This window comes from Pieris brassicae, chromosome 3 (assembly GCF_905147105.1).
Source record: "Pieris brassicae chromosome 3, ilPieBrab1.1, whole genome shotgun sequence".
Lineage (NCBI taxonomy): Eukaryota > Metazoa > Arthropoda > Insecta > Lepidoptera > Pieridae > Pieris > Pieris brassicae.
This window is the reverse complement of record NC_059667.1, coordinates 22,291,542-22,305,435: the sequence shown is the minus strand read 5'-3', so window position 1 is coordinate 22,305,435 and position 13,894 is coordinate 22,291,542. Positions and strand designations below refer to the sequence as shown.

At 33.2% G+C, this 13,894-nt stretch overlaps 2 protein-coding genes across 6 annotated transcripts in view; one reads left to right on the top strand and one right to left on the bottom strand.

Annotated features, from left to right (window-relative positions):
- LOC123707731 (protein DEK) overlaps positions 1-8,543 on the top strand; it is a 23,099-nt gene extending 14,556 nt beyond the window's left edge. For 2 of the 3 annotated variants that reach the window (XM_045658038.1, XM_045658036.1), the window contains exons 13-16: positions 503-617; positions 2,153-2,328; positions 4,068-4,220; positions 6,611-8,543. In XM_045658038.1, coding sequence (XP_045513994.1) covers positions 503-617; positions 2,153-2,328; positions 4,068-4,220; positions 6,611-6,625 — 459 coding nt within the window. In that variant the 3' untranslated portion in view covers positions 6,626-8,543. Of the gene's footprint in view, positions 1-502; positions 618-2,152; positions 2,329-4,067; positions 4,221-6,254; positions 6,419-6,610 lie in introns of all 3 variants that reach the window. The other variant, XR_006753522.1, reaches the window with a different exon arrangement.
- Positions 8,537-13,894, bottom strand: part of LOC123707730 — a 17,131-nt gene continuing 11,773 nt past the window's right edge. For 2 of the 3 annotated variants that reach the window (XM_045658033.1, XM_045658035.1), the window contains exons 12-15: positions 12,691-13,397; positions 12,509-12,602; positions 10,497-10,599; positions 8,537-10,253 (exon numbers count right to left, since the gene is read on the bottom strand). In XM_045658033.1, the coding sequence (XP_045513989.1) occupies positions 10,051-10,253; positions 10,497-10,599; positions 12,509-12,602; positions 12,691-13,397 (1,107 nt within the window). In that variant the 3' untranslated portion in view covers positions 8,537-10,050. The remainder of the gene's footprint in view (positions 10,254-10,496; positions 10,600-12,508; positions 12,603-12,690; positions 13,398-13,894) is intronic. The other variant, XM_045658034.1, reaches the window with a different exon arrangement.

Here is a 13,894-nt window from a genome sequence, read left to right as displayed (position 1 = left end):
TACAAATATTTACTTTTTTTATAATTTTTTTTCTCTTACGTCATCCCGAATAGTGTTTGATGTAACCTATGATCCTAAACCATGTGCCGATCACTCCAACTTGTAGGAAAATGTCATTTTATACCGTACCAAGTTTTCAAAATTAATTTTTCGCACTACTTCAACTGATCGTCCTGAAAAAAAAGTGTGATCGGCACATGGTTTAGGATCATAGGTTACATAAAACACTAATCGGGATGACGTAAGAGAAAAAAATTGGCAAAAAGTAAATATTTGTAACAACAGGAATGAAAAAACTGTCACATGGTGTACATTTTCTGGAATAAAAGGAAAATTTCCATAACTTCAAAAATACATGACTTAATTTTTTTTTTAATTTTTCTGATAACTGGCGTGGCATTACCTATGAGAAAATTTCGACTTGACGTCGACTTTTGGGACACCCTGTATATACATATGTGCTAGAATAATTTTAAAATGTTTTATATTTCTGCCTTAACAGGAGCCGAAGTCGAAGCGCGGTCGGCCGAGCGGGTCCGTGGCCAGAGGACGCAAGGGCCCCCCGGCTAAGATGGCCAAGACCTCGCTCGCCAAGCGGAAAACGGCCTCACCGCCAGGTAGGTTTCATCCTTTGCTTTGTGATACTGTAACTTATTATTAACCTAGTCAGGATAAAAGTTAAATTTTTCATGAACTTTTCGTCAAATTGTTTCTTCGCTGTACTGAAATGACACTATTCTTTTGAGTTTTGTATACTTTTAGGGAGTAAATACAAAACTAAGTAAAAATTTCAACATAAAGATGCCCATAGACAATGTCTCTTAGAACGTTCTTATAAGTTAGTATAGTTGCCCAATTTCTGTACTACCCTCCTGTGGTATATTTGAAAAAAAAAACAATATTAAATCAACTAGTATGTCATTTTAACGTAAACATATTATTACATAATAATCAGTTCGGGTTTATCAAGAGTCGCTTGACAGTCGATGCCGGTGTTGAGTTATATAGATATATAGTTAAAGCTTTGGAGGATTCGCGTGACGCTTTAAGTGTTTCTGCGACTTTCTAAAGCATTTGATTGGGTCCAACACGAGACCTTAATTGGGAAACTCCGTCACTATGGCATCAATTATACTGCACACTGAATCTTCTGACTTTCTACTTACACGGTATAATTCAGAAGGTTGAAGTGAACGGTAAGAGGTCCTCTGCGTCGGCAGTAGATATGGGGGTGCCACAGGGTTCAATTTTTGGCCCTTTCCTCTTTCTTGTTTACATAAATGATCTATCTTTCATAGTAGAGAAAAAACTGATGATACATCCTTGATTTTCAAAATCAAATGACAATAAACAAATTTTGACGATGTGAACAATGCTCTTTTGTTCGATTATTATCCATGGGTTTAGTATGGCTTCGGTTTAGTGCGAAAAAAAAAATTGCATTAAATTTTCTGGAAAAAATGCAAGGGTCATGGAAAAATAAAGATAAACCATTTATAAATGATGAGGAATTGATTGTGGATGATACAACTGTATTCCTTGGAATCACCATGGATTGAAAACTTCAGTGGTTCCCCTCTTATTAACGGATTGTTGAAGATTGGCTAAAATTTGTAATTCTTTTGTAAGGGATACTTTTCTTTAATAAAATCCCAGAGGCTGTTTTATCTCTTGACTTTTAATTAATTTAATTAATGTATTTAAAAAAAAGGCTTACTAAGTTAACGATTATCTAGTTGTTAAAGGGTAGTACTAGACAGGCTTCTTCTAATTAATTTGCGATATTGGTGTCAAATTAAGTGTTGTTTATAATGGCATGATATTTCACCATTTGCCGTCTTGTGGTGTTGGTTTCTCGTGCCAGATTGTTGAGCCTGGGGGAAGGAAGATGCGTGACATGCGCGCTAGGCTTAGTTTTGTTAACTGGGAAGCCGGAGAAGTTGTGCTTACGCAAATTTGGCGTTGGATTCCCTCAAATATGGTTCAGTGAAACGATGGCTGGCTCACACGTCACGCCCGTGAACATTTGCCGCTGGTATATTGAAATGGACATTTGATAAAACACTTTATTTTTTTACAATATTAACTTCGTTTGCTTTTCGTGGGTCATTGTTAAATAAAATGTTTAACGTATAAACGTATTTTCAAACAGCTAAAAAGAAGGGAAAGCCAGGCAGGCCAGCTGGGAAGAAGGGAAAGAAGGCATCCTCCGACGAAGAATCCGGAGAAGGAAGCGAAGAGGAGGAGGAGGAAGGTAGCGAGGAAGAAGAGAGCGGAGAGGAGAGTGACGGCGGCCCGGCTGATAAGAAGGCTAAGAGACCGCCTACTGTGAGTCTCATTTGAATTTTATAATGATATTTATTTCAGACATTTTATAACAGAACGATCTTAGTTTAATTGTTTATTGGTTAACTTACTTACTTAGTGTTGTCTTAGTGGCTTCAGGGTGCGACTCTCATCCTTAAGGTCGTAGGTTCGAGCCCCGGCTGTGTGCCAATGGACTTTCTTTCTATGTGCGCCTTTAACATTCGCTAACGGTGAAGGAAAAAACCGGCTTGCCTTAGACTTAAAAGTCGACGGTGTGTGTCAAGCATAGGAAGCTGATCACCTTCTTGCCTTTTAGATTGATATCATGTAACACATACAGAAATCTGAGACCCAGAACTAAAAAGGTTTTATCGCCACTGATTTATTTTATTTTACGCACACTTTAATACAAATTATTAAACAATGTTATATACTAAGAATATAAAAATACGACGAAGCTGTTAGATGAATAGAGGACAAACCTATATCCATAATTATTTATTCACACCAGAAACAAACAAATCGTAGTTTAACGTAAGAAGGCACACATTTTTTTACAGTTTATGCAAAAAACTTAAAAAAAACGAATACACAATAACATAATCAGTATTTTTTTTTACTTAATTTTTAATTATTATTACTATGTAGGTTGAGAAACTTGTATATTTAATGTCATAGTTTGTAAAGAATGTATATGTATAAAATAAATTATACAATGATACATATATGTAATCAATCGGTTATTAGAAAATGATGAGAGAAACAGGATCAGTCACCTAGTTTAATAAAATGACATATTTTTTACAATTTTATAACGTGTATCTATAGAGCAAACTCCTGCGCATGTTTTAGCGTTATAACGCTATAATTTTTTATAGTAAATTTGAGAAAAGAATTTTGACGTTTAACGGAGGTTTCACGTAAATTATCACCGAATATTTACATGGATTTTTATACTTTATCTACAAAATGCACTTTTATGTTTATAATCAAATATAATAATAAATTATTTATTCCCTGTGAAAGTGGAAAGTTATACAAATTTCAAAATTTAATTTAAAAACAAATTATTTTCGTCTACGAGTAGCTTTTAATTGTTACGAATTGATATTTATTATAATTTTTTAATATAGTTTATTAATAAATCATAGTTTTTTTTAAAAGATAATATTTAAAATTAAAAATATGGACAAAGCTGGTTACAGCATACATACGAAGAATATGTAATTTATTTGTTGAGGTGTTTGTGGAAATGTGTTATTGTGTATGTGATCTTAAAAATCCATTCAATTTGCTCTCAATCTCCTTCGAAAAGACGCGTGAGAATGTATATATAGATATAACGCTAAAACATGCGCAGGAGTTTGCTCTATAGATACACGTTATAAAATTGTAAAAAATATGTCATTTTATTAAACTAGGTGACTGATCCTGTTTTCACATATGTATCATTGTATAATTTATTTTATACATATACATTGTTTACAAACTATGACATTAAATATTCAAGTTTCTCAACCTACATAGTAATAATAATTAAAAATTATATATAGATATACATTCTCACTATATATATGAGCATAGTTTGTACCAAGATATGAAACAGCTTAGTATGATGGGTTCTATAATCGCGTATATTAGTTGAATATTTTAAGCAATTCGGAGCAGTGAATATGATTGGTTATCAAACCATGTAAAAATGAGGCCTGCCTGAAAACCATGAGGAACGTTAAGTAAAAATTTCTAAAACCATCCATCAGGACGAAGAGATAAAGAAGTACGTGAAGCAGATCCTGGAAGGCGCCAACCTGGAGCAGATCACGATGAAGACGGTGTGCAAACAGGTCTACTCGCACTACCCGGACTTTGATCTTGCGCACAAGAAGGACTTCATCAAGGCAACCGTCAAGTCGGTCAGTCAACTTTAACTTTGCTTTTCTTATCTTCGCCCAGGGCCAATAGAGCCTTTTGTAATGCCGATTTTTTTTGTACTTTCGATTTCATAATTCCTTTTTTTTATATAAAAAAATCAGTTTTTTATTTTGCTTTATTCACTCGCCATAGTATATTAATCCTTAAGCTATATATTGCGACTACAAGTCCAATTATTTATTAAATTTGACTGAACTGAACATTGGTTGTTAAAAAATTAAATACAAAGAGATGATTTTTTTCATAGATTTTTAATTAAATTTGACTGAACATTGGTTGTTAAAAAATTAAATACAAAGAGATGATTTTTTTCATAGATTTTTAATTAAATTTGACTGAACATTGGTAGTTAAAAAATTTAATACAAAAAGATGATTTTTTCATAGATTTTTAATTAAATTTGACTGAACATTGGTTGTTAAAAAATTAAATACAAATAGATGATTTTTTCATAGATTTTTAATTAAATTTGACTGAACATTGGTTGTTAAAAAATTAAATACAAAAAGATGATTTTTTTCATAGATTTTTAAATAAATTTGACTGAACATTGGTTGTTAAAAAATTAAATACAAAAAGATGATTTTTTCATAGATTTTTAATTAAATTTGACTGAACTGAAATTGGTCGTTAAAAATTTAATACAAAAAGATGATTTTTTTCATAGATTTTTAAATTAATTTGACTGAACATTGGTTGTTAAAAAATTAAATACAAAAAGATGATTTTTTTCATAGATTTTTAATTAAATTTGACTGAACATTGGTTGTTAAAAAATTAAATACAAAAAGATGATTTTTTTCATAGATTTTTAATTAAATTTGACTGAACATTGGTTGTTAAAAAATTAAATACAAAAAGATGATTTTTTTCATAGATTTTTTAATTAAATTTGACTGAACATTGGTTGTTAAAAAATTAAATACAAAAAGATGATTTTTTCATAGATTTTTAATTAAATTTGACTGAACTGAAATTGGTTGTTAAAAATTTAATACAAAAAGATGATTTTTTTCATAGATTTTTAATTAAATTTGACTGAACATTGGTTGTTAAAAAATTAAATACAAAAAGATGATTTTTTTCATAGATTTTTAATTAAATTTGACTGAACATTGGTTGTTAAAAAATTAAATACAAAAAGATGATTTTTTTCATAGATTTTTAATTAAATTTGACTGAACATTGGTTGTTAAAAAATTAAATACAAAAAGATGATTTTTTCATAGATTTTTAATTAAATTTGACTGAACTGAAATTGGTTGTTAAAAATTTAATACAAAAAGATGATTTTTTTCATAGATTTTTAATTAAATTTGACTGAACTGAAATTGGTTGTTAAAAATTTAATACAAAAAGATGATTTTTTTCATAGATTTTTAATTAAATTTGACTGAACATTGGTTGTTAAAAAATTAAATACAAAAAGATGATTTTTTCATAGATTTTTAATTAAATTTGACTGAACTGAAATTGGTTGTTAAAAAATTTAATACAAAAAGATGATTTTTTTCATAGATTTTTAATTAAATTTGACTGAACATTGGTTGTTAAAAAATTAAATACAAAAAGATGATTTTTTCATAGATTTTTAATTAAATTTGACTGAACTGAAATTGGTTGTTAAAAAATTTAATACAAAAAGATGATTTTTTTCATAGATTTTTAATTAAATTTGACTGAACATTGGTTGTTAAAAAATTTAATACAAAAAGATGATTTTTTCATAGATTTTTAATTAAATTTGACTGAACTGAGATTGGTTGTTAAAAAATTTAATACAAAAAGATGATTTTTTTCATAGATTTTTAATTAAATTTGACTGAACTGAAATTGGTTGTTAAGAAATTAAATACAAAAAGATGATTTTTAAAACATCGGTCAAAAATTTTCTTCTACGCTTCATTTAACCATCGTAAAGTTGATGATTAGTTTGATTTACATATTTTTTATTTACCAAACAGTGTGGTTCAAGTATTGTTAGGTAAATAATAACTGTTGTTTTTTTGTTGCAGTGTATTTAAGATGTAAAGAATAAGCGGAGTTAGTCTACGTAGCGTTATCTATTACTATAGTTTTAAAGGACATATTATTACAATAATAATAATATATTATCAGAATATATTTTTTTTAATATCCGCAAACGTGTGGAACGGATATCCGCCCGCTTTACGTTCAGGTAGATGCTTTTTTTTTAATTTTTTGCATGATTTTTATTGCTTTTTTTTAGATCCAGCTTACATAATATACGTGAAAATCTGTTCACTTATTTTTGACCTTTTTATAACGTTTAACGAATTTTGAGTGCTGTTTGTGTTAGTATCTAAAATTAGATTTGATTATGTATGTAATGTATGTATGTTTGTTGCAGCTCATATCATCGTGAGCGACTCGGCCGCACAGCATATTCGTAAGCCACAACTTAGACTAATTGTACACACGATCATACATTACCACGATTGGCATATTTTTCATATTTCAACAATTTAATTACGATTAGAGCCCACATTGTTTAGTTACTTTGTAAATTGTACGATTGCAATGCACGACCGCTTTGTACCAAATGCAAAAATTACCTTGAGGTATATATATTTACCTGTTTTATTTAATACATAGAGACTAAATGTATTTTTTGAGCGTTTTTTAAGTCCTGGGTTTGAATCTCGGGGTGTATCTCGTGTTGGAAATATGAGAAATATGTGCGCGGTGACCGTTTGTGTTTTATTTGTAGACGTAAATCCCGTAGGTTAAGTGTAACGTATAGAATTTAAGAATTCCCTGTTGTGATAGCTCATGCCGTAACCTTAATCCTTGTTTATCGGTTGTATTTTATAATTTGTGGAATGTATTAAATTTTTAACACTGGCAACTGGAAAATGTTTTTATTGACAATAAGATACTGGTAATGTTTCCAACATGTATTATCTACTTTCAAGATACGAGCTTACGAATTCCTAAAAGGCCGGCACTGTCAGTCTTCTGGCCAGTGTGAGGAGTCCATGGGTGTCACTCAATATCAGGTGAACCTAACCGGGGAGCCTTTGAAAAATATTGCCTTCATTATCTTCTAGATGTTGGTATATATTCGATCCTAGGACCGTTGAACCGACTGGAAATGAGATCCATTTGAAAGTCCCATTTGTGTGGCATTTGCAGCTAATTTCGGAATAATAGGATGCACAAAAAACCATTGAAACTCCAACTGTTGCCAGTTTCGCTCTCATCCTTGCAGGTGTATAGTAATTTTTATATTGAATTAGATTTTTTTTAGGCATGAGCTATCTCTGTCTTTAAAAGTACATGTCTACACTGTTTTGTTGCTGTTTCTATCGTTTGTTTCACTTGTTTTTAAATTAAATTTTATATGTAATGTGTGTCTGTCATAAATATCTGCATTTGACTATCGATTGAAGACAAATAGTAGTTTCCTACTAATTATAAAAAAACAAGTGGAGTAGGCGTGTCTGTTTGTATCGTTGTACATCACAGACCGGTCGGGCCCGTGTTCACCGCTAGCGCCTCTAAGTATTTCGAGAAATGTGTTTTCAAATTTAGTTATCCCCATATTAACCTCGGTTGGATTTGGATCACGTGTAAAAAATGTTGTTAATTGATTTTTAACTGAATGTAAGGTTACATTAAGCCTAGCCTATAGTTGTATTGACGTCTACTGAGCGAGATACTAATTAAGGTTCGAGTTAAGCGTACTTTAAGTGTGTAAATATTACACGGAGTGCAGATTTGGTAAAAACATCGGTGGAAAATTCCGTGAAATCGCTTAGTCTTAGCTTGGACATGTCGTTTCCTGTGCAATACACAGTTCGCTTCGGTGGGTTTCGCGCGTCGCCTTCGAGGAGCCCCGGGGCGTGGTCGGAGTCCCGCTGGAGTCTATTTCGAACGGGAGTCAAAAATCGAATATATTTTTCACCGGTGCCAAGTTGATGACTATTTTTTAATCAATTTACAGTAGCTTAGTTGCTTTGGCATTATTTCGCAACTGTGGCCGAACTTCGCTATGTCCGTGAACGATTGGGGCGCACCCTGACGCCTCGATGCCTCCCCGGGCGGAGGCCGTGTCTATATTAAGCCTCCGTCCTGGGACGCATTGACCGAATCCCCCTTCGGCCTCCGAGCGCGTCCCAATGTAGCTAAGATAGATATAATCAACATTAAATGTGTATTTGTGAATTTTAACCTTATTTTGGTTAAGTCTTTGGTGTAAATGGCTGGACAGTAGTGTCGACGGAGCGAATGACAGGTTTCCCTTTTACAATTGGAGTATAGAATAAAGCGAATAAAACATTGAAGAGACTTTTATTTCACCAATATTTACATTTACGATTACATTTTGTACAATTAGGCTACACCAAATAAATACTACGGAGTACTTAATACAACGGGCCAACTGATTTGGACTAATTGTGATTTAACTAGGATCCTGTGAGGTGTGGTCAGCGTGTAACAGTTGACATAACAGAATAAATCAGAAATTCAAGACAATGGCGGTTTGCTTGACATGTTTTAAATTCTAACAGCTTTTATTGTTTATGTTTGTTAAATACTAAAAGAAGCTACTTGGTTTTACAACAAATCAATGATTGCAAAACGTATGAAATTTTTGTTTAATCATTTTTTTGGAAAATAGTTTGGGGCCATTCAAGTATTACGTAAATAGATTTACTGCAATTAATCCCATCAACAATAATAGTACATAAACGTGTTAATTTTTTGTACGAATCCTCGAAAATGAATTTCGTTTTAAAGCAGAGACAATGTGTGTTATAATGTTAATAATTACTGTTGACGTAATCGCCAAATAAAAAAAATCAAAGACCATTTCTCCCCTATAGTTTTTATAGCGTAAACTTGAACGGCCCCCTTTGTTGTCCTCCAGACCTCTAAAACCGGCCCTGGTTTCCTTGCAAATATAGCATTGGGACTAACATTTCATCTATCCGTATCCATTGGTATAAAATAAAAATAAGTCAGCTCTACATTGTTTACATAAACTCCCATCGGTTTTGTTGTTGTTTTGTATAATTTACTAATAATTGGACGGATTTTTTTTTAAATATAATACAAATTTTAGTCTCAGTGAAACTTATATAAATATTCGCACTTAGTAATACGATTAATATTGCGTTAAATCAATCGCGTTATTATTGTCCAAAGGTAATTTAAAAGTTTGTTAAACTAAATAAGTAAAATTTGAGCAAAAACAATTTGTTGACTTGATATTAATTCCTTTGCACTCGAGCAGCGCACAACACATTTGAAAAGTCAACTTAAGCGACGCCGATACGGCGCCCGCCCTTTTCTAGTGTAGACACGAGCAGTGAAAGAGTGTTGTAACCCCAGCAAAATATGGAAAAGGAAGGCTAGGCAAGGCCCATTGTGTTCGCCATGGCTACTTGGCATTTTAAAGGTCCTGAAAGATGTTTATCTAATTTGGCCGAAATCGTCTCGAGTTGGCGGCTCATGCGAGCGAACAATGCCTCGAGTGCAAAGTCTAATGTAATAGTATCTTATAATAATCGTTAATGAGGTTTCCTAAGCAATAAATTAGTAAAGCAATTGTTTAAGGATAATATGATTGACCTTTTCATAAAGGTTTAATCATTATTACAAGAAAACATCAACAATTGACGTAAACTCATACAATTTTTTGACTTTGATTTCTTTGAACTAACAAAAAAACTAGCGATAAAACTATGGTCATAAACAGTGTGTCAGTGAAAAATGACAAGTGCCAAACTGACAGCTGTTAACTCCATATTGTTCAGTCTTGTCTATGGACCACAGATGGCAAAACTATAACTTAGTTTCCGGTTTAGGCCCAGGCTTCCTGGCACGTCTAGGTCGCCTATCACACGCCCCATAAACGCCGTCGTATCTCTCATCTCGTGGGATCATGTCAGGGGGTCGGTAGAATTCACCGTACGTTTGTGGATGAAGCTGACTCGCTGAACAATTTGAGCGTTGATCGCTTTCATTGTCTCCGCTGTCGACATCACCTAGAAAATGCATAAATATCAACAAACAGAACATAAATATTAACATAAATGTTCCATTTAAGAACTCGAAATTGTAATATAAATTAAATTTCACCAATTTAACAATATAATATTTACTAGAAAGCCAAACATTTATACGTTTATCACATATATTTATTTAAAAAAAAACTAAAATCCATGAACAATCATCCAGCCATCAGCCCATGCAACAATGTATATATAAAAATATTTAAAGAAAGTTACCATCACTGCTATTATTGCTGGGAAGATTAGCGTCCCTAAACCTTGGCCGCCTTCTCCAGTAGCGGAACTCACGTGGTAACGTGTACGAGCGAGGCAGAGATATCTGTAAAATCATTATATTATAGATTGGAAACTAAGCTACCTAAGCTCCAGTGTCGGGCATAAGGGTCCTAGAAAAAGCTATTTAAAAAAAGACTTATACGTAATAAAAATAATATTTAGGTAAAAATAAAGTACGTAAGCCTTCTAACTAGGATTCCCTGTGTGGTGGGCATTCTTATAATTTGACATGTTGACGGTAATTGACAATAAAAACCGTTGTAAATTAATTATTTGTAAGGTAAAAGCCCCAATAGATTATCACTCCATGAATTTGTATATCCATATTCACACTATTTACACACTGTATTTACACACTAATCATAAAACAAAAAAATCTGGGTTTACTGTATATGACGTTATGCGACACAATTGCCATCTAATATGTAATTACTAAACGAATACATCAACCAATAGCGTGTATTTTTTCTCGATCTACCTTTCACACTCTCTCTCTCCCTTTTTCTTCGACAAAAACGCTGCACATCTTTGTGACTCTAATATTATTATTATTGCGTCTCATCCGTAAACATTTCACCCTAATACGCCTAAATAAATTTCGCATAATTTTTAGATAACACTCAACAACTAGCATAGGACAGTTAAACATGTTTAAGATGGTTAGCGAATGTATGAAGTTAATTGTTTTTTAAGAGTAATTAAATATGAAAGTGCTTCTGAAGGATAAAAAGCGTTGGTCGAAGAAATTGGGCTTTGGGTATGTTATATGTAGGTTTACGTTGTGTATGATGTACAATTATGTTAAGTAGCGGAATGCTTTAGTTATTAAAATTCCAATATTAGTAGAAACATATAATATATGAACGAGCAGTGTTGACCTTGGCTTCAGCATGCGACTCTCATCCCTGAGATCCTAGTTTCGATCCCCGGCTGTGCACCAATGGATGTCTTTCTATGTGCGCATTTAACATACGTATAAGGGTGAAGGAAAACATTGTGAAAATCGACTTGCCTTAGACCTAAAAAGTCGACAGCGTGCGTCAGGCACAGAAGGCTGATCACCTACTTGCATATTCGATTAAAAAATGACCATGAAACAGATAGAGAAATCTGAGGCCCAGACCTAAAAAAAAAGGTTGTAGCGCCATTGATCAATTTTTTATATATGTATACGGCGTTATTCATTAAACAAAATTAACTGTGTTTTAACGATTTCAATAATGTCCCCTTGAAAGTTGATGTTCAGTAATTACACAAAGTCATTTAGGTTTAGACATTGAACCCAGTTTTCGGTCTAAATGAATTGTTGTGAATTTCATTGGTACAATAAACCTTTTGTATATAAAAAACGGTGCTGAACTTTTAGCTCTGGGCCTCAAGTTTCTCTATCTGTTAATCGTTTATTATTCTAACTATTCCTTTCAAGTATCACGTAAGAAGATTTACTGCAATTTATTGCCTCTCATTGAAACCAAAAGGCCAATACTGGTTATCTATTATCACCTTTAAATTATACTAAACAGATATTTATAAAAATATTAATACTAAATTACTAACAAACACTACTTTAGTATAATTATGTACCACTAATTGAGTCTGAGATGGAATCTCGTGAGCTCTAACCAAACGTCATTAATTACAACGGAATTGTATATTAATATACATTACACACAGTAATCGAACTCGTAATCAAAGAGCCCTTGAATATGGTATGTAATATATTATAATAATTAATTATATTTGTTAGAAAATTACAGGTTTCTATAAAAAAAATTAAGAAAATAATTATTCATTCCAAAGGAATTATATTTTTTTTGTGCATCTAGTCTATTTCTGTTGGGAACGGAATTTTGTCCTGAAAGTAAATTCGGCATTTACAGGCCCCATATCAAAAGGATCGGCGTTCGGACTACTTTGTGGTCCTTCGAGCCGGACTATGTAAATGTTCTCACCTGACTATCGATATCACTGGGCGGTCTGGGCGTCTCACGCGCATTCTCCGGACTGGATTGTTCCGCGCTACTGCCGCCATCTTCTTTCTTTCTTCTAGACGATAACAAAACCAAATAAAATTATTTAAATTTCTAATTGTCGCGTTTAACGAAACATTTGCTTTGTTCATAACTAAACGTACCCATAAGTACTGGGCCAATGACAGCAGACTTGTCTATTGCACCCCTCCAAATAATGCGGCGCCAGCAATATTTCCGGGGTCCTACATCTTTGCATTTTCTTAATCTGCTCGATTTTCTTTCCTTGCAACCCTGAATATGGGTAGACACAGTTAAACTGGCACTCGTACACCCTCAAATTCTCGGGGTTACCCTGCACATTGTCCTCGTATTTAAACTGGTCGTATTCCTGTCTGTCCTCCGTGTATTGCCTTTTATCTGTGGCCGTGTCGTACGTGACGTCCGCGAATCGCGGACTGTTAATTCTGTTCGCCTCGTACGTCCGGCTTATGTATGGACTTTGTCCGTCCCGTAGATTTGCTGGATTTTCGTAGAATGTTCTGTCTTGAAACTGGCGTTTCTCTGCGTCCGTGTTTATTTCCGTGTACGTCGGGTAGTTTGGGATTGGGTAGTTTTGGTAGGAGTGGGTGACTTCTATGCTCGGCCACGCTGGTTCCGCGTGTGTTTTGGCCCTGGGTATAGGTTGCCTCTGTAGACTGCTGTAAATCTCTTCGACGGCTACTGGAGTCGTTTTCGCCAATTTCCCCTGTTTAATCTCTTCTTCAATAACTCGTAGTTCCGCGAGTTGTTTTTGCTTCTTCTCTTGTAGTTTCTGTTGGATGTTGACGCGGGAGCCGACGCTTGAGCCTTCGTTTTCAGATGAGCCGCCCTGGAATTGGGAATGTGAACGATATTGTACCCATTATATATTGGTTAAGACTCTCCATATATAAAATATTATAAATCATACAAACAAAGAGAAAATGCAGATAAAGTGTTATAAATACATTCTAATAATTAAATAATAATCCTAAAGAAAGAGTTGACGAATATTCTTCCCTTTTGTTCGAAGGAAGTACAATAATTTCCATAGTCCCGTAAGAAATTACTCTTTCTTCGACTTCAGAACAATATCTAGGTTTTAACCATTTGTGAACCCATTTGGACGACACTTAAATAGTTCCCCGAATTGGTTGGATTTAAATCAAGACCGTCTCGATATGATATTTGGTTCCCGAGATAACTATACTAACACACATACTGAGAGGCCTAATTACATAATTTCATATAAAAATTCCATTCCAAGTAGGTTGATACAAATAAAATCAATTTTGTTTATATTTCGAGCTTTATTCAAGCTTTATTTATGTCTAAAATGACGATAGT